Raw genomic sequence first — 24,446 nt, 5'->3', positions numbered from 1 at the left:
CTAGTGTCCTGGGACCACTCCTACATGGAGTAACCAAGCCTGCTTAATGAGGCGTGTGATCGGTGCCCTCCTTCCCAGCACAAGGCCGTCCATTGAGCTCCATGATTGATCATGACAGCCACACAATGGAGACCCGGTGTCAGAAGGGTGGCAAGGCCGAGCATTTTGAAATCACGAACTCTCCACAGCGCGCACACACACGCACACAAAGACATATAGCGAGTACAAAGTATTGAGCCACAATACTGAAAAGCATGCTTGTATCTGGAAATATATGTGCAAATATATTTAAAAAAATCGTTTGGTTTTCTTTTTATCTTGTGGTCAAATTTCAGCTTATGATTCAAAATAAGGAATTGTTTTGAATTATCCATATACTGGGATAGAACAAAAAAGAGAGGAAAACGAATTGAAAGCAAAGAAAGGTTAATGTCTGATGCAACCGAATTTCAGAATTGTAGGTTGGATGGACACCATTTGTTGAGAGATGGCTTCTGGATATTTGCATCAGATTCCAGTGTTCCTTTTTTTGTCCTGACTATTTTGTTTTTTTTTTCCTATTCGCACCACAGAGAAACAGGCAGGTTTAGGACAAAATGGAACATGCATACAGCTGATACATATACAGAATGCAAAAATAAAAACAAGAAACGTATTTAATTTTTGCCGTTGCGGTTTCTGAGCTGCAATATGGGGAAAAACATGGTGAACTGCAGATCAGCAAATAATAATAATAATCGGGTTGATGTTTTATTCATGTGGGTGGCGATATACCAGTTGCTAACTGTGGCTGAATATTGTTTATTACTGACTGTCATCCATACCTGCCACTGAGATTGTGAAGGGGAAGTGCGCCCTTGTTAAATGGTCGCGGGGCCTTTTTCAGCCGTGGCTTTTATGACTAATTGAATGCAATTGTCGAGCCAAAATATGCAACAAGGGGGAAGCCCTGTGCCCAAAATCCATGTTGACTAATCATGTTGATATCTTATTCATGCTGATGCTGATCTGCAAAAAAATGACGCTGGCAAGTTCACCGGCCAAAGAAATATTACAATAGACAAATAAGCACACAATGAAACAGTACAGCTGCTATACGCTGTGCATTTTATCGAATAATATTCCTTTAATAAACACATCTATAATGCATTTTATGTAAACAGCCATCGCTGAGCCTTAACCATCAACCTCTTTTCTTTTTTTTTGCTTGCTTCATAAAGTATTATTATTTCAGAGAGCAAACGCCTCAGGCCACCTAATTAAATGTTGGTTTTAAAAGGTCGTTTCTTGGAAATCTGTGCTAGCACAGAATATTTGTGACATTGTTTTTGTGTTTTATGAGAAGGAAAAAGTTGTGTGTCTAATGCCGTAAATGCAACTCGCTGCACGTGTTAAGGGCTCACCTTAACAAATTGCTCTTAGTCGAGCAGGCGGACGGGCTCGATCCACGTCCCCGCCACATCAGTGGCATCATTCTTTTCATCTGCCTGGGTCCCGGGTAACACTGCCGACCCGGCTCTATGGATTCCCGCCACCAGATCAGGCTGGAAGTGGAGTGCAGGCAGAGGGGCACCGCTCCACCGCGGGGTGATGATTCACTTCCCCAAATGGCCGTCCGGCCATTTAGCTATCAAGTCAGCGCGGTGCTGGGCCAGTCAGGCCGTTTAGCTGAGTCAACAAAAGCAGCCCAACCGGGTGGGGAGGGGGGATGTATTTAGGCCTCCGAACTGTGCCGAGGCGGGACTCGATGTTTAAGATCCCGAGCGAAGACATGGGCGCAGAATCACCAGGAGAGTTCACTAATGGAGAACTCCTGGGAATGGGATCTGCCTCTTTCCCTTCATATATAACCCTGTCAGTGCGTTTGGCTGATTGTGACATTTTGCCCACCATTTACAGTTTGTTATTATGTATTAGGTTATATATCAGGCTTGAGTATGCCATAAATTTGAAAATGGCTTTGCAATCAATATCACCACGCTGCATATGCAAAGGAGTCCGCGGCTTACCTCATGTGGGGGAGGGCAGGGAGGAATGGGGGAAATGTGCCGCTCTTGGAAAGAAAAGAAAGGGGGAAAAATTTTACAGGGCCGTAGAGACCCACATAAATCACGTGTGTTGTAGTTTTTTTTGTTGTTGTTGGTTTGTGTGTGTGTGTGTGTGTGTGTCGGTGAAGCCGGTGCAGGTGCTCGCATTTTATTGCCCATCTGTATAAATGTATCGAGATCACCGGATCTCCGCGCCCCCCCTCCTCCTCCTCGGATGCTCGTCCTGTCGCACTCCTCCGTCGGCCTCATTTGCCGAGATTGCCGAAGTGTCAGTGCACCTGGGGCCCCCACTCCAGAGGGCCGCCGCAATCAGGCTGCGCCGCGCCGAGCCGCCGACACAATGCCCCCTTGACCCGGGCCCGAAAGTCGCTTGAGATGGCGTGTTGTGCCAACACGCCGTACCCCCGCCCTTGAGCGCCTGGCCATTTCGAGGGCCGAGAATTCGCACAGCCGCTTGTGGATGGTTGATTGATCTGTCTGCCGGGGCCGTGGCAGCGGGCGCCAGGCTGAAGTCGGGTGAGGGCGCTCCTCTCTGCGGCCCCTCGCGTTTCGGCTCAGTCCTGATTCCAAAAAAAAAAAAAAACGATCGTTTTGAACATGATCCAGCACATCTGAGGTTCTTCGAGATCCGAGCGGCAAGGCCTTGTCCCAGGGCCGGGATCTGCTGCCGCTTTGAAGACCGACTTTAAGGACTTGGCACCTTGATCTTTACACTCATGCCACGGACACAACAAAAATAAGTACAATTCAAATGACAAAAATATCAATAATACTAAAAACAACAGTAGTTGTAAAATACATTAAAAGAAATGTATATAACTGTAATATTTTGAGGTGGAGCAGTTATTTGCAACAAGGTTACTGGACGGCTGTGGCTCGGGGGAAGCGTGCGCTCTGTTGTTATGTCTTGTCTAAGCTCCTTTGAGGCTCCCTCTGGTTTAGAAACCTAGTTACAGTACGCGCTTCGTCCAGATTTGCGAGCGTTGCTGTATAATCTCCATAAAGCCATCAGACTGACTTGTTGACGGGGATTACTCGTATCTGAACATGCGCCCCGAGCGAAGAAAACAAATGCATCATGGGCCATGGACAGATAGATAGATAGATAGATAGATAGATAGATAGATAGATAGATAGATAGATAGATAGATAGATAGATAGATAGATAGATAGATAGATAGATAGATAGATAGATAGATAGATAGATAGATAGATAGACTTAAATCCATTGGTTTAAGTCAACACACAAACACACACACACACACACACTGTCCGAAACCGTGGCCGCAATGGGTGAAATGAAGCTGCTGAGCCGAGATGTCTTAAAAGGTTTGAATTAAAGACAATCGTGCGGGTGTGTGTGTGTGTGGGGGGGCATCACGACTACAGAACTCCCCTCTTCAGGACCACGGACAGAGCTACGACCCCGCGCACCACGCCCCCCCAACACCTTCATCACGCGGAAAGGAGCACCAGCCGCATTCGGAGGTCAGATGACGCGCAGCGTGGTCAGGAGGACCCCACCTCCTCTTCCTCCCTCCTCTTCCTCCGCCCACCGCCCAGACACGCGACGCGCGGACCGGACGCGGCACCTCAAAAACTTTCACCGCGCCGGCGGCAGCGCGCGCGCCTGATCCCGAGCCAAGATGCTGCTGGAGCACCCGGGTTCGAGCTGTCAAAATGCGGGGAGTTATTCCAGATACAGTTCCGGTCAAGGTACGTGCTGCTTTACGGCCTTTTTCCTTTCGGCTTCGTTCCTTCTGTCTGTGTCTCGGCGGTGTTGTCAAAAAAAAAAAAAAAAAAACGTAACAACGAGTGCATTTGAATTATAAATTAGTTTTTAAATTTTAATATTTAGACATTACTATTTGTTGAAGCAGGTTGGTTCACCTGTCGGACACAAGTCATTTTAACCAATTGTCGAGGGTTTTTGGTTACACTCGAGGTGAAGGTGACATTTCTTTTCTATACACATCTTGATGTTTAGGTATTAGTTTTTTTTTTTTTTTTTTTTGGTGTCGTTAAAAGCCGTCGCCTCGCCTCCCGTCTCTGCGTGATGTGGCCGCGCCATGAATATGTGATGAGCAGCAGATGCCAGGCGCGCGCTGCCATTTCGGTCCCCACGGTCACCACCCCCCCCCCCCCCCCGGTGCCATCCGCAGCGGACGGTGGCGACTCAACAGGTATCACGTTCCCCGCCCCGCGTGGACAGCTGCGGCGAGAAGGCACCCCACCACCACCGCCCCGCCAAAGAAACCCCCGCGTGGGTACGCACGTCGGGATGAACGTTCGAACCCGCGGCGATTTGACGAGTCTGGGGGGGTGTGGGGGGTCCCACTGGCCTGATGCCTCGGTGGAAGCCAGAATTATCTACTAGTACTGTCCAAAAAGAGAAGCGAGGGGTTCTGAGGCGACACTTTCGAGCTTTTCGGGTTCAAGTGGGCAAAAGTGTTACATTTGTCGTTGTCGTCATCAAAGGAGCAACGCGACTGATTCGGTACCCGCGTCATGAGATATAACCTTTTTATATATAATTAAGGATACGTAATTAAATCGAAAAAAACGTCCGTCTGTCGAGCATTTTTAAAACTGGGAAATATTACAACGCTTGAGCCGAAGCGGGTTTGATACACTCGGCGAGAAATACTAAGAATAAAAAATAAATAAAGAGGTGAATGGGGCATTGATTTTGAATTCATCACGGGCCCCGGCAGCGCGCACTACGCCTGATTTCCCAGGGCGCCGTTTAGCGCCGCAGATCAGCGTCAATAAAATTCATCAGCGTTTTATCGAACCACCGGCTCTGGCCCAAAGCAAACAGTTGTCTTTCCCGACCCACGCACACGCGTCGTGTTTGTCCGCGTGTGGCGGTGTGATGTGGCGTCGCGACACTGTCGGGTCGCGTGATAACGGGTCTCGGGTTCGGCAGTTGTCGCCGTTCCCCGACAGGGCAGCAAACAGCAGAGCAGCAATATCACGATCAACCAAAATCTCGGCGTTTTTATTTTTCTCCACAGTACGAAATAACCTCGTGGCGTGAGGTTCGGGATATATTATGCAGCATGGACAATCTAACGTGAAATAAATATCAGAACATCAGACGTTTACGATAATAACACGTTGTCTGGATTATGACTACGTTACAACAGCGGCACCAATAATAAAAAAATAATGTAAAATAAAAATAAAGAATAACTATAATAATAAACAGGAGACGCAGTTGTTGTATAGTTATTACACATTTGTGTATTCTAAACATTTTTATTATTTTTTATTATTGTTATTGTTAGTGGTAATTGTGTTATTATTATTATTATTATTATTATTATTATTAATGATAATAATAACATTTGTTATATTATTATGGTTGTAGTAGTAGTAGAAATTTATTTTAAAGTTAGAAATAGTCGAAATGGTAAAATTATTATTTGTAGTATCCGTAATAACATTGTTATGAATGCCATAAAAAGTGTATTTAATGCCAGTTTAAATAAATGAAGAGTCTAGTATTAGGTTGGACCTACTTTTGGTACTTTATTACTGTACTGCTTTTTGGTGCAGGTTAGGTTTTAGTTTTTTTTTTTTTTCTGCTTGTGTCTGTACGCGCTCCAGGGTTCGGTCTTCGTACGTGGGCGACGGTAACCCGCCTCGCGCGCGCTTTACCGGTCCGGTCGCCACGGTAACGCGCAGCCGCACACCGACTGTCCTCGGCCGGGTCCGGGTGCTCGGGTCGCGCTCCGTGGGTGCCAGCGCCGCGCCTGCCGTGGAAGGTTGGGGCGGGGTGGGGTGGAGGGGGGGGGGGGGCGTTCTGGAGATGAGCGATGGACGCGCGTAAGGAACGGAGCTCTCCAAAAGGCGCGCCGAGTAACGCGGAGATGCTGTTCGCGCTGCTGACCCGGAGCGACGGGCTGCGCAGAGGTACGAACGATCGTTCGAGATGAACGTCACCAACAGACGAAAAAAGCGTCGAGACGACGATATTAAAGACGGAGGACCGGGTACGGCTGGATAGGTTTTTTTTTTCTGTTTCCCGGTTTCCGTGAGGAAGCTGAACGCGCATTTCCGGGAAACCCTGCTTCGGGACGCCTTCCTCCGTCGCGCCGTGTAACGCCGTGGATCGAGGCCGAAAACGAATGTCGGGAGCACCGTCCTTCTATTTCCTGTCGTGGCTTTAAACCCAAAGTTTATAGGGAGGAGGAAACCGCGCGATGACGTCTGCTCGCGACTTCTAATATCGGTTATTATTCTTCATTTATAATGTATTAGTGATGTAAACAATCAGAACACGTCGGCATGAGATGCTCTTCGATATTTTATGAGTACCTTGTCATTACGGGTTTTTTTATTGTGGGGGGGGGGCGGTATTAAGATATACTGTTTATTTATGTCTTTGTTTATTTGTTTGTTTGATTATTTATTTATGTTTGTGTGTTTATTGGATGGAATAATGTGTCGTGTGAGGTGGTCTCGCCCGCGAATGAATAATTGAGGACGATTTTATTCCACGCAACGTGTGCGTTGGTCATTGGACACTTGGACACGCTTTTGCGCTTAATTTTTAACCAGACAAAGTCTCTCACACACCCTGCTTACATAATAATAACTGTAACAGCAGTTTAATACATTAAAATTATTACTGCTGTTGTTGTATTGCGGCGCGAAACAGAGTAAGTTGTTAAACGCGGAATGCGTTGAATTAAAAAGGTTTTTTTTTTATCATGAAACGGCTTTTTTCAGCATCTACTTGTCACGTTGTTATTTTTTTGTTTGCATTTTTTTCACGCAGATTTAATGTTAGATCTCTTTTTTCTGTAGGACGTGGCGTAGCCAGCTGCATCCTGGGAACTTTAATTTTATAAAACTGATCGAAATGAGCACAAATTGCTGGCATAATGAAGAAATATTACGTTTTTTTTTCAGGAGTTGATCGTGTAAAATATATATTATTCCTTATGAAAGATTGGATTGTTTTTAATTGTTTATTATTATGATGATGATGATGATATCTTTTTTTTGTGGGACCCACACCAGACATCCCAGTGTGCGCGGGCTGCAGTCAGCACATCGTGGACCGCTTCATCCTGAAGGTGCTGGACCGCCACTGGCACAGCAAATGCCTGAAATGCAGCGACTGCCAGTCCCAGCTGGCCGAGAAGTGCTTTACGCGCGGCGACAGCGTCTACTGCAAGGAGGACTTCTTCAAGTGAGTCTCATTTCGGTGTAAAAAAAAAAAAACCCACACCCGCCGTCCCGCGTCTCACCTCGACCCCCTTCCTTCCCCAAAAGGAGATTTGGGACCAAATGCGCCGCGTGTCAGCAGGGCATCCCGCCCACGCAGGTGGTGCGCAGGGCGCAGGACTTCGTGTACCACCTGCACTGCTTCGCCTGCATCGTGTGCAAGCGGCAGCTGGCGACGGGGGACGAGTACTACCTGATGGAGGACAGCCGGCTGGTGTGCAAGGCGGACTACGAGACGGCCAAGCAGAGAGGTGAGTTCCGATAATAACCAATAATATCGTAATAACGGCAACAAGGATTATGGAATATTACTATTCAAATGTATATTTCAAATAACGTCGATGATCATTGTTGCTATTAATAATCATTTTTAAAGAATATATTATAAAGAATATAAAAAATATTCACAACCTAGTTTCGTTTAGAAAACGAAAGTCCACATTTCGTCCTGCCCTAAAACCATCATCCTGAAAATAATTCTGTATAAAATAAAAACATTCCAAAGCTTAAAACATTCTTTAGGTTCAAATAAAAATCAATTAAATCACCACATTTCAGCAAATGAATGACAACGCGTCGTTTCTTTACATTCGTTTCTTTTCTTTTTTTTTTGGACTCCGAAGCGTGAACTTGACCCCGGCGGTGCGGCGGGTCACCCATAAACACGTGACCCGCCCCCCCTGATCGATAACTGCCATCTTCCATTAATTACCCTCCTGCTAATGAGCGAATTGAGGTGTGTGAACCGGCGTGTGTGTGTGTGTGTGTGTGTGCGCGCAGAGGCGGACTCGACGGCGAAGCGGCCGCGGACCACCATCACGGCGAAGCAGCTGGAGACGCTGAAGAACGCGTACAACAACTCGCCGAAACCGGCGCGCCACGTGCGGGAGCAGCTGTCGTCCGAGACCGGCCTGGACATGCGAGTCGTGCAGGTGACGTCACCGCCGCCACGCCCACTTTTCAATTCAACAAAGCTCTAACTGTTTTTTTTTTTTTTTTTTATACTTATTATTCTTTTTTTTTTGAGAGAGAGAGAGAAAGAGAGAGAGATTTGGGTTCAGGGGTTAATTTAGGTTGCCGGGTCCCTGGGTGGGTTGAGGACTTGTAGCTGTTGGGGAGTTAATTACAGTTCTGTGATAAATCTGCTTGGGTAAGTGGGTCTGTGGGTGGGGGTCGGGAGTTCCTACATTAGTGCTCCATCTTACTGTTTTAGTCACTCTCACGGGTTAAAATAAAAAAAAAAAACGGACGGTCCTTGGACGATGACTTCACAGCTAAACTCTTGTTTTTTTTCCTATAATTAAACTCCTATTTCCTATAATAAATTTTACATTTAGAGCATTTATCAGACGCCCTTATCCAGAGCAATTTACAATCAGTAGTCACAGGGACAGTCCCCCCTCTGGAGACACTCAGGGGTTAAGTGTCTTGCTCAGGGACACGATGGTAGTAAGTGGGAGTAAGGGTGGTAGTAGCCTAGTGGGTAACACACTCGCCTATGAACCAGAAGACCCGGGTTCAAATCCCACTTACTACCATTGTGTAACTGAGCAAGACACTTAACCCTAAGTTGCTCCAGAGGGGGGACTGTCCCTGTGACTGCTGATTGTAAGTCGCTCTGGATAAGGGCGTCTGATAAATGCTCTAAATGTAAAATTAATTATAGGAAATAGGAGTTTAATTATAGGAAAATGCTGTAAATGTAAATGATTAGAACCTGGGTCTTCTGGTTCGTAGGCGAGTGTGTTACGCGCTAGGCTACTACCACACCTTCATAATCCAGGATGTAATTCTTGCCTATTCCAGCCTCCTGCATAAAGGAAGCGCTGTTTAATTGTCCTCCATTCTGTGCTTGTTCTGTTTGGCGTGACTGGCCTGCGGCGGTGTGTAACGCAGTGTGTAACGCGGTGTGTAACATTCTCTTGACAGGTGTGGTTTCAGAACAGGCGGGCGAAGGAGAAGAGGCTGAAAAAGGACGCCGGGCGGCAGAGATGGGGGCAGTACTTCCGCAACATGAAGCGGGCGAGGGGCAGCTCCAAGTCGGACAAGGACAGCATCCAGGAGGAGGGCATGGACAGTGACGCCGAGGTCTCCTTCACAGGTACACGCCCCCCCCCCCACCCCCCCTCCCCCAGGCCGCCCTTTTTACAGACGACCTCTGCATAAGGCGCGGCGAGGAACATTCCGCAATATTCCTTTATTCATCCCACCGGTCCTGCAGTTCTTCGGTTTAAAACACAGCCCAGCATCTCCAGAGCTCAGAAGTGGTTGTGTCGTGTAAAATTTTAATGATGCCCGGTGTACAGTTAAGAAAGGTTTAACTCAGGGGTGGGATCGGTATCGCATTTCGTGGCAAATGCAATCTGACGCCCTGGCTCTTGCCACATTGTTTATGTTTCTTTTTTTTTTTTTTTTTTTTTTTGGGGGGGGGGGGGTGTTGTCTCATAAAAGGGGGGACTGTCCCCAGGGGTGGTTTGGTGGGTAGGGAAGCAGAAGGGTTGCAGGTTCAAATCCAGAATCATCGCGGTGCCATTCAGGTCCCCTGGGTGGTAGTATGAGCCAGAAGACCCAGGTTCAAACCCCACTTTCTACCATTGTGCCCCTGAGCAAGACACTTAACCCTGAGTGTCTCCAGGGGGGGGACTGTCCCTGTAACTACTGATTGTAAATCGCTCTGGATAAGGGTGTCTAATAAATGACGTAAATGTAAAGGCTACTTGAGTTGAATCATGTGTGGAACATCAGGTCTGGTGTTTGTGTATTCTTAAACAGTATTCTGGGTTTGTGAGTCTTCTTGTATTGACCCTATTCCAGCAATCTATGGCGTGTTTTTGCACTGCGTTTTTTTGTGCAGTCCACTATTGGTTTTGCTATTTTGTTGGAGGCACATTGCGAATTTTCTCACCATAAGCCTGTGTCTTCAAAATATCAAATGATTTTGTGCACATTCTCCACTCGTAGTGTGTCGGGAAACAAAATGGACAAAATAGGGCCCTAAAGATCTATCAAAAAATATATATATTTTAAAAAGATGACATTTCATTAATGTTTGTTAATTGTTTTGGTCCAGATGAGCCTCCCCTGTCAGAAATCAGCCACTCCAATGGCATCTACAGTGGGCTAAACGAGACGTCGCCAGCTATGGGACGCCAAGGGGGTGGCCACGCCCCTTTCCCTCTGGACCAAGGTGTCATCCATTCGCAGGAGGCGTACCACGACGTCCGCTCCAGCAGTCCGTATGGCCTGCCCCAGTCCCCCGGCTCCATGCAGGCCCTGCCCAGACATCAGCCCCTCATCTCCAGCCTGGTCTACCCCGACTCGGCGCTCTCAATGGTGGGTCAAGGGGGTCCGCCCAGCATGGCACAGGGCGTTCGGATGATGGGAGGTGGCAACGGCCCCAGCTCCGACCTGTCCACAGGAAGCAGTGGAGGATATCCAGACTTCCCTGCCAGTCCAGCATCGTGGTTAGATGAGGTGGACCATGCTCAGTTTTGATGAGTACATTGTCCATGAAGAAGGACAATGTCTTTATCTCTCTATTTGTTACACTCTCTGTTCTTCATTCCCTCACATCTGCATGGATCACAATAGCGAATATTGAACCAAGTGACAAAACTGGGCTCAATTCTCAAACTGTACAGAGGACAGAGGACACGTGTTACAGCGGACTGCATCTGACGGACTTGCGGAAAGTCACAGAGAAAGGCGCCGTCTAGACTGGCCCATGCAAACGGAAGCTGCTTCTGGATGCTTCCGAGCGTTGGAGTTGGGTTGGCAGAAGAGGAAAAAGACATTTACCAAGATGCCTGTGGAACCCATGACATTTTGTTTTTACTACTTTTTTTTTTCCATTTGTGCTTCAAAAAATGATCACGTCATCATCATGAGTTGTGAAGTTGCCCTGTTGTCCTTCTGTAGATGTGTTGGGTTAAAAAAAGAAAAGATGCCTGCTGGATGGCATCTTGATAGACTGCCGACTTGCGTCACCGCTCCATCTTCAGTGTTTTCTAGTGTGGTCGCTGGGATTCTTTTTCGTCAAAGTGTCTGGTTGTTGCCAAATGTCATATGTTCAACTGTGCATATATATATATATATATATACTTATATATATATATATATATGTTCAACTGCACATATATATATGCAGTTGAACATTGTGGAGACTTTATTTTTGTACAACCCCTTGGGCAGCACTAACACAAATCTGAAGACTTTGTACATTTCCAGACAGGGATAGGCCAGTTGTAGGTGTTGTATCTCCCGCTACTGAAATAGACGACTTCTATGCATTTGTGGGTTTTCAGATGTACCTTGTTTGTTACACTTTACTGAGACCACCCAGGCGGCATTGGCCCAGGGTGCTGTAAGTGTTTGTTTATGTGAAAAGATGTTTTATGTCTTATTTATTCTCTCTGATGACGATTAATGATGATTAATAAATTTGTCAGCTAAATCCAAGCGTCTGCGCTGCTTACATCCAGTGGCTCTGGTTTTACTGTTCAGTACTTCACTTTACTACAGAGGAAGGTCCCTGATTTTATTGTTGCGCATAAATGCATAAATTATTGGCAATAATGGATGAAGGTCACGTGACCCAGGCTGAATATTCAGACCAGACAGTAGATGGTGGGAGGGGTACGTATTTCGTATTTTCCGAGATTAATCACATTGATCTTATATCACGGCGCAGATAATGGAACTCGAGCGATGGCGATATCTTCCTGAGTCTGCAAATTGCTCGTCTGGCTAATTACCAAAGTCGTATCAAGAGTTCAACGCCTCTTTAGTGCAGAAATTTGATGCAGCGTGCACAGCAACTTGTCGATTGAGAGATAAGTGCGCCTTGTTTACCCAAATGCCCTGACGGGATAGAAGTCCTCAATCCATTAGCCCGCCACGGATCGAGTGCGCCCGCAAATTTCCTACCAGTTGTTTACTTATTCAAAGTCTGCTTCAATTAAATAGATTAAATATTTGGTGCGTGAGGGTAGTATTTTTAGTATTAGGTTTAGATGAAGCTTGTTTTATAGAGATTATTGCACATTAATAATATACATGTTACATATTTACTACTCTAGAACCATGATAATATATTCCTACGTATGTTTAGTAATAATAACACTTTTTCACACAGTAGAGTTATCATCTCTAAGGTAATTTTACAAAACTCTAATAGGCAATGAAAGATGCTTTTAGAGGAGGGGATCTCAAGATAAACGTACTGAGCTTTTTATCATGAAAAACCCAACAAGAAGGAACAAGAAAACCCAACCAAAAAAGTCAAAAGGTCCTGTGCCATTCATCTTGTAACTGGAAGCATGGTAAAAGTAAAGAAATAAATTGGATTTAGGTCTTTCCGACTCGACCCTGTAGCGGGGGTTGCGTTTCAGCCTGGGAACGGCACTGTGGTGTAGTGCAGTGACAGAGGAACCCCTAACAGGTGTGCAGGCGTGAGAGTGGCGGCCAGATGGGTCAAAAGAAACACCGAGCGGGACGAGGGAAAGAAAGCAGGCAAAGGCCGCTCTAATCTCCGTGGATCTCCGCTCTGGGCCTTTCTAACAGGGCCTGATTCCACAGGGGAGGATTTGCCAATGAGATGCGAACAGCGGACGGACGATTAGGAAGCGCTGTTTCCACAACACTGTCTCTAAGCTGACTCTCCCACCTCCGCATCCTCATTGGCCACTTCCACGACAGGTGTGAACAACTGAACAATTGAGGGCGGAAAAACCAGGAGCCGTCTGGAGACAGATGTCCCTTGGGTGAACCATGGCATGTTAAACAGGCGGGATTATGGTGGCCACTCAGTCAGATTAAACTGGACACCTCCCGTCTTTTCTTTTTTTTTCATACAGGTTTAGCAGCTTTGACAAGTTTTAAATCGACCCAAAGTGGAACATACATGCTCAATAAGGTTAATCATTTTAATAACATCGGTAAAAGGTGCGAATCTGATGAATTTCAGAATCACCACTGTTTGGTAGTTTCTAGACGTAGAGCGAAGCTTCAGTCGTGGAATTCTGAGTTCTGGTTTTCCTGGCGAGGAAAACCCGTTGCACCAGCAGGTCTGGAAAAGGCTTTTCTTGACTGGCACCACAGTCCAGGCCTGGGGCTCGGCTCCTGCTGCTAACCCCCTGACGGCCCGCCTGGTGTCAGATGGCGGGAGTAAATCAGGCCTGACAATAACACTTCCCCTGGGTGCCACACATCACAGCCGCAATTCAGACTTAATGGAGCAGCCCCTAAAGAGGAGGTGGAGGAGGGGGAGAAAGCCGGTCACTTGAGCGTTAGTGGGGATTCAGGAGATTACGAGGGGGAAAGGGGCCATGATTAGTAAACAATCAATTAACACAACGCCGTGTTAATGAATAAGATCTTCAGGTGGCCGTGCTGTTGTTCAGCAGGGGAAAGGGCAAGATGCCGGCTGGCCACACTGGAGAATAAGGCAGAAAAATTCTTCTCTCTTTCATTAGTTAGCATTCATTTTTAATAAGTAATACATAATGTCCCAGAGATTTTTTTATGCAAAGTTATACATTATGTCATATAAATATGGCATATTTAATTTACAACGTATTAGCCAAGAAGCAATACTGAAGCGATAATAATGCAAAACAATTATTAAAGAAAGATCAATCAAAATATTTGGTAAATAAATATTCACATGCGCTGTTAAAGGACGATTAAGTGTTTCTTTATCAGCGTTTTGGTACAGCATATTAACACTCAACTCCATAGGACCCACATAATGGTACAGTAGTGAGTTAATGTATAAAAAAAAAGTTTTAGATTTTATTGTCTTTTATATACCAGCATACTTGCTGTCAAGATGTCAAGGCATATTGGGTAACCTGGATTTCTGGGTGTGTGGAGAAGGGGAAAATGTTAATAATCACCTATGGTGTATGCAGAAGCATCAGGAAAATGTCAAAATTCCTTATAATAAGGCACTTTATTTGTTTGGTTGCTTTTGCTTTTCAAAAGTGCCATGTTTTGCTTCACCAGCACATTTTATGAAATATCATACAATCCACATAATTTTGCACGCATTTCCATACCGCCGCCATAAACATACCAATACAGCGACAAGCAACTGCAAACCTCCCGCATACGCACAGACATATTTTGGGAAGGAAAAAATGCAAACACAGCACAGTAATTTTTTGTTTACACCCAAGATTGATGCGCGCGGCGAACGTTCCAACGACCTTCCTAATCAGCATGCACGTTAGCATGTTCCTACTGACGACTGTAACTCCATCCATCACGCCCACGCCTCTCCATCATCCACTCTCGCTGTAATTATCTCTTCATTTAATACTTTGACTGGATGGTGATATCTGTTAATCTGGCTGCAATAGTCCCGTGAAACGCTTATGCTTGTTATATCACCAGTTAACAGGATTTGGCCATATCTGGTTAGAAAGCCGCATCAGAAATGATGAATCAAGGTGGGAAAGACGCAGACACACACGCGCATTTAGAATTGCGCAGATGGTACAATGCAGAACATGCAGGCAACAGACGCGACATTGACGAAAGGCTCATAATCAGGCCGGTCCATTTCCGCAGTGTCGGAATCGTTCGCCTTGCTCATTAGACTCTCCATGCTGGCCCGCGGTCCGCTGGGGCTCCTTGTGTCTATGAGGTGTTAACAGCTCCCAGGAGGGCCCTGTCTGGCCCTCCAACACTACTCTCCGCTTACAGCCACAGATGGCTCCAACAGACAGCACACTTTTCAATTATCATGCTGTGGGGGGAGGCCATTCTTCACTGCCGCTGGGTGACAGTACAAAGGACGAGAGAGGGCTGAGGGAAATGGGGAGAGAGAGAAGGGAAGGGGTGGGGGCGATAGGATGGAAGGAAAGTTGAAGAAAGTCACACAAACTCATAAACACACGTAAACTTGCAGCATATTAGAGAGCCTCAGATTAGATCTCACACGGGGTCAGGGCCTGTGATAACTTCACAGGGCTGTTTTTTTTGTTTCCTGCTTCTGGATTTAGGAGTAAAAAAAAAAAAAAAGCACCCGGCTGATTGGGCTTTCAGAGGGGGAGAAGGAAATAGTGATAAATCACTGCTGGGCTGTTTGGGTCGGGGGGTCCGGGCTCCCCAGCCCACGCGTGTCTCCTCTGAGGCAGGCTAGCGAGGACGGAGCGTGGGGTACGGGTCTGGAGGGCACAGGCTCATTAGTGTTTCATTTAAATATGGCCACACAGGAGTGGGAGAGGAGGGTGGGTGTGTTTGGGGGGGGGTCTACTTTCCAAGCTTCATTCCAGGAATTACAAATGTCCCTGTTTAAATAAAAATTCAATCGCTAGTTATGTATTCCGGGAGAGCAGAAAGCTGGGGTTGATGGATAATACAGAATCTCATGAATGCACAGCCATACAGTTAACACTCCTGTCCATTTAAAAATATATATTTTTAAGCATTGATGTTCTACATTGTCTTTTATTCTATTCCCTAATTTATTTCTTAATTCTATAGTTCTGTACTGAAGAAAATTATTTAAAGTTCAAGCGCTGTCGAATGGTTTGACTAAAATTCATTTAAAAATGAAAAAACTGCATGGTGTCTTTCTCGTGTTTATAGTTACACTTACTCTATAAGTGTACTATATATATTTTATTTCAATGCATAACTTTTATTGTAATAAATGAAAGTGAAGTGATTGTCATTGTGAAACACTGCAGCACAGCATACAACGAAATGTGTCCTCTGCTTTTAACCGTCATCCTTGGTGAGCAGTGGGCAGCCATGACAGGCGCCCGGGGAGCAGTGTGTGGGGACCTTCTGATTACGTGGCCGCTTCCTTAACCACTAGGCCATAAATATATATTTATCAAGCAAACATAAATGAGTGTGTGTTTTGTGTAATAAAATGTTTTATTCCCTTTACAGTCGAAATTCTGGGTGAATCGTGGCGTTGCTGCAGTGAGCATTCACGTTCGCATGTGAAAACAGGTTGTCTTGGCCATGAACTTGTGCAAATGTTTCACAGTTAAAGTCTTCGCCCAGGAGAGGAGGAGGGAGTCGATCTGTGCCCTGCATGCCAATCAGGGCGCAGCTATTTGTTGTCCCAGGCAGACCCGTGTGTGTGTGTGTGTGTGTGTGTGTGTGTGTGTGTGTATTGTCTTTGTTACGCATCACACGGCATATTCATTTCTGGCGTGCGCTTCGCGGACAGCAAATCGATCAGGCCGGAGGCTGCATCCACGGCCGGGGTCTGCTTTCATTACTGCAGCGCAGACACCAGGACATCATTAACATGCTAGATGGAGCTGCTGTGGAGGGATGGCCATCATTTCAGCAGTACTTTGATATAAATGACTTTCATGACAAATGTACTCTGTTTATTTATTTAAATTCCTGCAATGAATATTCCATCTTTTTTTTTTTTTTTTTTGCATTTTATTTTGAAAAAAAATGTATACTGTTTTTATTGTTTATTGTTTTATTGCTCTTTAACAAAAAAAAAATGCAGTTTGATTATCCAGAGAAAGACACTTTTATTTTTATTCTTTTCTGTACTAAAAAGAGTCCTCAGCAGTTCAGCTTTCAGCGATGCTGCAACCCAGACTCACGAGGGACTCAAGGACGCTGGTCTGATCAGACACACAATCCAGGTTTAAACATTTGTTCCGTTGTTGTTTTTTTTTTTTTTTTTTTTTTCATAATTCATGTCAAAGAAGAAAGCCTGATCTCCAGAGAAACATGCAGAGGGCGGAGAGGGCATCACGGTAATCCCTGGGTCAAGATGTATTTATTGAAGATTAATAATATAGCGACAATCCTATCATACTCTCGATGATTTTATAATTTTCTCTAGAGAGGATCAGGGCTACAGATGCAGGCCCACAACATTAGATTTAATATTTAAATAAATAAATAAATAAATAAATAAATTATGAACTATACTAGGATATGAATGTCAAAAAAAAAAAAAAAAAAAGTGAAGTGATTGTCACATGTGATACACAGCAGCACAGCACATGATGCACACAGTGAAATTTGTCCTCTGCATTTAACCCATCACCCTGAGTGAGCAGTGGGCAGCCGTGACAGGCGCCCGGGGAGCAGTGTGTGGGGACGGTGCTTTGCTCAGTGGCACCTCAGTGGCACCTTGGCGGATCGGGATTCGAACCGGCAACCTTCTGATTACGGGGCCGCTTCCTTAACCGCAAGGCCACCACTGCCCCCATGTCATGAAATATGAATGTCAATCTTAATAATAATAACAGTAATAAAAACCAGCAACTTGCAACAGCAAAGTCAGTGCACATTAGAAGTTAAAGAAGTGGATGTTCCTCACACAAAATTCCCTTTATAAGGGCAATACCGCAAACATACATGCGATAATTTATCATTGGGCAGTGGGGAAATCTTCTCTATCCCAGCCATAACAAAATTGTGTCTCTGAATATTGCATATGCAGAGTGCCCTACGTCCATTTCATTGTCCTAATGGAAGGGCTGCATACATACATATGTAAGGATGAGCAAGACAGAGAGGGAGAGCATGAGAGAAAGAGAGAGAGAAAGGGGGGATAAATTTGTTCCAGGGGTAGCAGTTCATGGTTCAAGGTTCAGCCCGGATCCAAATTATTTATATCCCTAATAAGTGAGTGGATTGAATAGATTGGTTGTCCCTGACCTTGGTGTTCATAGAAACCTCATCCCACTATATCAGGGCCGGCAGGCAAGAAAGCTGCACATGCAGCGCCGGTGCAGGCGACTGGCTCAGCTGAGGTGTTCGGTGGAGTGGTGGTGAAGGGGTGGGGGGGGGGGGGGGGGGGGGGGGTCAGGAAGTGGCTAGAGGAGATGTGGGGGGGGGCATCTTGTTTGCATCTCGTATGGAAATGAGTAGCCACTCAAGGGTGCGTGAAGGACAGAGGTACATTGATGGGCCACAGCAGGCACAACCTAGATGATGGGGAGTGAGCTCTCTAATACATCTCTGTAGAACTTGCCTTTGTCTGAGCGAAATATTTTACAAAAAGATCAATTTATGAATTTGCCGCTCTGTTCAGTTCAACAGGCTTCTCAAAAGTAAAGTCAGTAATCATAATACCTGCGATTAATGATAATTAAAAAATATATATATATATATATATATAAAATATACAAGTTACACTACTACAAACTGCATAAATTCCCAGATTGTTTTTAAACCATACATTCTGAGCACATTATTATTATTATCGATAACCATCAGCGAGGAAGATCATTTCCCCACTGGGATACAAGATGAACAAGCTGGAAGAGTTATAATATCATAAGGGTGCAAAGGTTCACAAGGCGACAGGGCCAGATGTTTAACTGCCATTGTCAGATATTAAACACATTTGGATGTTATCGAGCACTCCCAGTTGACTCCTTCTTTTTATATTCAACATCACAAGGCACTTAAACAGAAAGGGAAAAGAGGGCAGAGGGAGGGGAAAAATAAGCAGGGAATTTACGGTGGAGGAAGAAATGGCCAGGTTGGGGCGTGTGGCAGAGGTATTGATCAGAGAGGCTCTCGCCACATCCATGGCCCGATCTCTGACCCTTAAATAGCGAATGAATCTCAATCCAATAGACTGGAGTGTCTGGGCTCCCTCTGCCACGTCAGCCCCCACTGCTTACCCCGCTCCCAGTGTCCCTCCGATCGATATAGCCGAGCATGAATTCCACATTATGGATTGGCAGCCTCCTTATTAATAGAATAGGTGTGTGAGTGTGTGGCTTCCTCTGTGAGTGTATGTGTGCTTTAACATAAACATGTTGCAGAGGAAAAGAGTACTGTTTTATATTGTATATAAATCAAAAATACCACTCAGCAATTTTAAAGTTTAAATTAGCTTTTTATTGGCTAGAAATTAAATACATTTTACAAGTTGTCATTAAAGTTTTAATATTTAAAAAAGACAATAAGACAATAATACTTTAAAAATAATTTTACAATAATACAAGATTTATATTAATCTTTTGTAATAGTTTACACATTTTAGTATTAGCATTTTGAATCATAATAATAATTGACAAATTATTTAAATATTTTTAATAACTGAATTTTTTATGCAATTATAAAAATATGTTTACAGTTATTTTACACCTTTTTATATTTAGTAAATACATAACAAATAAGATTATAAAAATATACTAAGATTACCCTGGGAATACTAAGTAAATGTCTGCAAAAACGAGACAAGAATATAGACTGACAATCAAATATACAGAATTTATTGTGAATATCTGGGAGCTCTCAGAAGAGGTGTGAGCTCTTCTTCAAAACTAAATTGTGACTGTGGCACTCAGGCGGGTGGCAGAAGAGGCTATTTGATCTTGCTTCTCTGGCAGTTCAAAGACTAACCTCCAGGGACACTTCCAAGTTCAAAAGGGCAGACGCTACAATGCCGTGTTCACTGGGCAGCATCAAACAGCTTTATGATGTCCCCATGGCTATAAGCAGAGAGTGATCTTAATTCGGCTCACCTCTTAATAGAATGAGATTGAGACACTTCCTTTCTCTATTCAGCTGAATTCTAGGGGGACCAGATAGACAGATTTCGTCTCTAGAATAGGCTGCAGTTTTCCACTAATATCTACTGGACGATCAGTTATAAACACAAAATGCTGAAAAAAGGTTTTTTTTAACCAACACATTTAGTTTATCAAATATTTTTCAAATACATTATGTTTAAACAGCGTCAAAGATCAGCATAAAAAATAATGTATTAAGTTCTGTCCTTGGTCTTGGCATAACCTTTTTTATATTGTTGTTGTTCATATACTATCCTCTGTGATTTATCTTTTTGAGTCATATTAAGGTTGATTGGGGATCAGACTGTCAAGGCACATTTAGACCCCTTTACATTTCTTAAAATATTATAAATATTGAAATTGTCCTTTGCGGTTGGTGTCTGTGTGGTTGTCCCACCTGCATAAGCAGTTCGTATTAAATCTGAGGGGTAAGTGCATGGATTACAGTAATGTTTCTGAAAGGCTCCCCTTTTTACTTAATATGCCGGTCCTCTTTGCATTTGTGGTGATCTGGTTGCTCCCTCCATCCCGCACAGGCAAAAAACGCACACACAATGCACGCACGCACACATGCACACAAACACTCTACACATATGCAAGGTTGTGCTAATAAGACCCCTCCTCTTCACCCCTCGTCATCTCACAAACACACAACCCTTTTTACGTAATGAAATTACAAGGAGTCATATGCTCCATCATGTCTTAGAGTTATGGGTGCGTTTTACATAAAATTCATAATGGGGGCATTGTCCAGCATGCATGTGTGCATACAGATTTACATTTCAGAGCATATTAAAGAGATGAGGGTGGCGCAGTAAAAATGGAAAAAAGAAAGAAAAAGCAAAAAGCACCCAGTGTCATCATTTCAGATCCCAGAAGTCATAAATTACAGTAACCCCCCCCCCTCGCTCCCACCCCCAGCGCCAAGTCCAACCTACTGATACTTGTTGTGGCTCATAAATTTAAAATTGCACCTGGGTCTTCTTAGCATATACTGGAATTGGTTACTTTAATGCTAAAAGACTCGAAACACTCAGGGCACATGTCACTGCATCTTGTAAAATGACGCTGTTTGCATGTCACCTGAACACAAGGTGTTCGTGAGATCCTTTTGGATGAAGAGGCACGTCCTGATAAAATCTGACTCTCTGTACTCAGAGAGCATATGGTGCATGTGGGCCACAACTGTAGGGTTTATATACAAAATCATATCTGATAGTCAGATATGCCAGATATGCCAGATATGCCAGATTGTGCGTTCACATTCAGATAAACGTTTTCTTAGATAAACGTTCACCAAACCACAGCTCCTACAAGCGAGAAACTGGGAATGGAAATGTGTGGACCCACGGGCCTTTTCTTTGCAATAAGCATGTTCTTTACAGCCGAGTCCAAAATCAGGGTAGCATGGTCGCAGGGGCCAGCAACCCACTGCATGCTCCGCGGTCGCATATAATCCAAAATGCGTGGCGGGATTTCGACAAGCAAATCTCAGATTTTTTTAAACACTGGATTATGCATTTCTTTTATTATGGCCAAGAGGGTTTGGGGGTGGCTGGGTGTGCTGGACTGACTAGATTATGAGGATAGCTTTGGGACTTAAATTCTGAAGTGATGAATAATAAAAAGTATCAAGATGCAGTGGGAGTGGGTAGGGGAGCGGCGTGTGGCTCATAAATCTAAAAATAAAAAGGTACAAGAAGTAGGTCTGTTTTGCTCCATGTTAATCCCCCCCGAGCTGCCGAGGTCTCGACTAAGCGGTTAAACAAGGGTGGGGGGGTGGGGGGTCTTCGGGATTCTGCAGATATCTGTTGAACTCCAAAGCAGAGGATGCATGCGGTAATGTAGATTACAGCAGAGCAAGCGAGACAACCCAGTCCTTTCAACATGACGTCTAGACATTTGTCCAACCAGTTTACACTCGGCGAAGGGCTTTGAGCAGCCGAAAGAGATGGGATGCAGTTCGGAGGGGATAGAGAGAGTGGATAAAATGACCTTGCAAGAAACAACAACGGCAACCTTAATGTGCCGCATTACAAGATCTGTTATAAAGCATTTTTATGGGCGGGTAGTAAAAGGTGCGGTAGCATCCCACACAGACACGCTCAGGGTCCCATTTGAAGGCCGCATAAGCAAACGGGTCAGTCGCAGCTGGTCTTGAGGTGAGTGAATGTGTGTGTGCGTGTGTCTGTCTGTGTTGTGTGTCTGCATGTATATGAGTGTGACTCATCTTGTCAGCTTCACCTTCAAAAAGAAGCCCCTGTGAACACCGTAAACGGCCTCTTATTGTTTCGTTCAGCGCAAAGCGCGCATTTTCACACAGCGTGGGAGTTACAGACTGCAGTACATTACATTTCACATTCGTCTCATTGTTTGGTTTAATTGGCAGGTTTAAATCAGTACGATTTCTTTTTTCTTTTTTTTCCAGTTGCAACAAGGGTCTGTATACACCTTGAGATGAAGTGATACAGAGGAATCGACTCTTTTCTGCTCTCTAGCGGCCATAGGGTGTATTAGCAGGAGATCAGCAATAACTCAAGAGGGAGCGTTCTACAGCGTTCAATATCAGCACTGGTGTTCTGAAGCTCTAGGCACAAGGACATATGACAACAAATTAAAAAAAAATAGACACAAATATACACACACACACACACACACATATATATATGTATATATATGTGTGTGTGTGTGTATATATATATATTTTATATATATGTTTATACATGTTTATGTATTTATTCGTTTATTTATTTGTTTTATTTGGCCTGTGCTAAAAAGAACTGCTGTGGTCACTAATGAATTGGAATTTAATGGAATTTATGGAAAACCGTAACTCCACTATCTGTTCCAATTCGGAAAATGATGCATGTGTCCGTCGCATGTGCTGCCCATAAACATGTGCTGGTCAGATTAGCAATAATCCCATCCCTCCCTACCATTCATCTTTCCTCTGCTCTCCTGTTTTCCTTGTCCCCTTCTCCCTCCTTCCACCAATTCACACTGCCTGCGCAATGTGAACCCTGACAGCACTCCCGGCCTCCTTATTTCAGACTATGGATGTTAGGCCAGGACATATTGATCAAGCTATAAATTACCCACAAGTCCCCACTCCCAGTGCCTTTTGCGAGGCAGGGAAATAAGAGAGTTTTGCGAACGGGTCCTCCAAATTGTTAATTAAATACAAATCAATCCTCGGCCATTTATCAGCAGGAGTGCACGGCGCACCTTGCATAGTGGAGATGTTCAAGTCGATGAGGGAGGCCTGCGGGGGGAGGAGTCATTTTGCACGGAGGAGACAGGTTGAATTCAGTCCCTGCAGATGATCTCTATGCTGTGCTGTGATTTTAGCAGAAGCACTTTCTGTGTTTTTGTGTATAATGACCTGTTTTGTTTTTTTTTTAAGAAATAAGATTCTTATTATTCTTGACCAGATGAGCTTGCTTTAGTTCATTGGTTTGTGCTTTGACCTAAACAATATATTTTATAGTGCAGTATAGTGTAGTGTAGTTTAGTTCTCACATCTTTACTAAAATGACTCAGCAAAACATTTTTGAATAAGAGAAAGGAATAAATACCGTGATAATCTGAATCTGTAATCAGTAATCAGTATTGCAAAATCCCCTCATCCCAATTTTTTTTTTCAGTTTCTTCTTTCTGAAAGCGATCTCATCAGATGTGCATAATCCTCCGGTTTTACTGAAGCATTGAGGTTTTGAGATGATTTGCAGACTGATTCCATGACCACAATTTCCTAAAAAGTCTGAGGCAGCCGGCAGCACTTGATGTGCTGGGAGTGCTGTTGAGTTGTCATTCAAAATGACTTGGAAAGTGCAAATCAAGGAATGTAAGTAACATGGGTAAGGATATTGGCAAAATTCAAATGCAGAATATTATCTAGAATTAGTTTGTTACAAGTTTTCATTCATCTGTGATATTTCTGGGGCAATTGTGTTGTAAAGAAAAACAGTCTGTTACTGTAAATTCTTGTCTAGTGCACGTGCTCCCCTCTCTTGGCCCAGTAACATTTACCATTAGAGAGGTAATTTGATGGGGTACCCTGCACTGTCAAAATGCCAAGCAGTGTCAGCAACAGCAGATAAATAGACATTTTTACAGAAATAATGCCCCGTGCTGACGTCCGTGATTCATGGCGAACCCCAAACTCGATTCTCAACTTTCATTAGAAGAAGAAGTTGCTAAAATATGGAGTGTCTCTCTTCTGTGTTTTTTTTTTTTCTTTTTTCTTTTTTATTAATTATGTGTGGCAGATTTACACCTCTAATTGGCCCTGTGGTTCAACACAGCACATCATAACTTTCATAATTATTCCTGTCATGCCCTTCCAAATAGACTGGCCAAAACTCCATAAATCCCCAGGGATAGGAAATAACATGGCATACGACCCCTAACTGTAAATCTGAGGGAGATGCGTAGAATTCAAGGTGGCTTGTATTATTTCTGCCTGATTATATTTTTTCGACATTATTCCGCTTTTGGGGCAGCATTAACTCTTTAAGGAAACACTATGCCTGCTCCAAACATGACCGGTCATTTGGGGGAAGATCTGAGACCACGACACGTTGTCAACCGAACAAGATACAAAGCCGAACTGCGAGGAGAAGTCGGGAGGCTA

General features: G+C 44.2%; 1 protein-coding gene across 4 annotated transcripts; it reads left to right on the top strand.

Annotated features, from left to right (window-relative positions):
• The first annotated feature begins 3,542 nt into the window (after window positions 1-3,542).
• On the top strand, window positions 3,543-11,739 carry lhx3 (LIM homeobox 3). 4 transcript variants are annotated; one of them, XM_028973500.1, is made up of 6 exons: window positions 3,543-3,764; window positions 7,080-7,251; window positions 7,338-7,537; window positions 8,067-8,218; window positions 9,216-9,387; window positions 10,357-11,739. In XM_028973500.1, the coding sequence occupies exons 1-6, from the start codon at window positions 3,695-3,697 to the stop codon at window positions 10,779-10,781; spliced, it is 1,191 nt and encodes a 396-aa protein (XP_028829333.1). In that variant the 5' UTR covers window positions 3,543-3,694; the 3' UTR covers window positions 10,782-11,739. The 4 variants fall into 4 exon arrangements, with proteins under 4 accessions (XP_028829333.1, XP_028829332.1, XP_028829331.1 ...); XM_028973499.1 differs by having other exon boundaries at window positions 7,335-7,537; XM_028973498.1 differs by lacking the exon at window positions 3,543-3,764 and adding an exon at window positions 5,870-5,966 and having other exon boundaries at window positions 7,335-7,537.
• Window positions 11,740-24,446: the final 12,707 nt, after the last annotated feature.

Source organism: Denticeps clupeoides, chromosome 3, assembly GCF_900700375.1.
Source record: "Denticeps clupeoides chromosome 3, fDenClu1.1, whole genome shotgun sequence".
NCBI classification, from domain to species: Eukaryota; Metazoa; Chordata; class Actinopteri; order Clupeiformes; family Denticipitidae; genus Denticeps; species Denticeps clupeoides.
The sequence above is the reverse complement of the archived record's forward strand: the minus strand, read 5'-3'. Positions and strand labels throughout refer to the sequence as shown.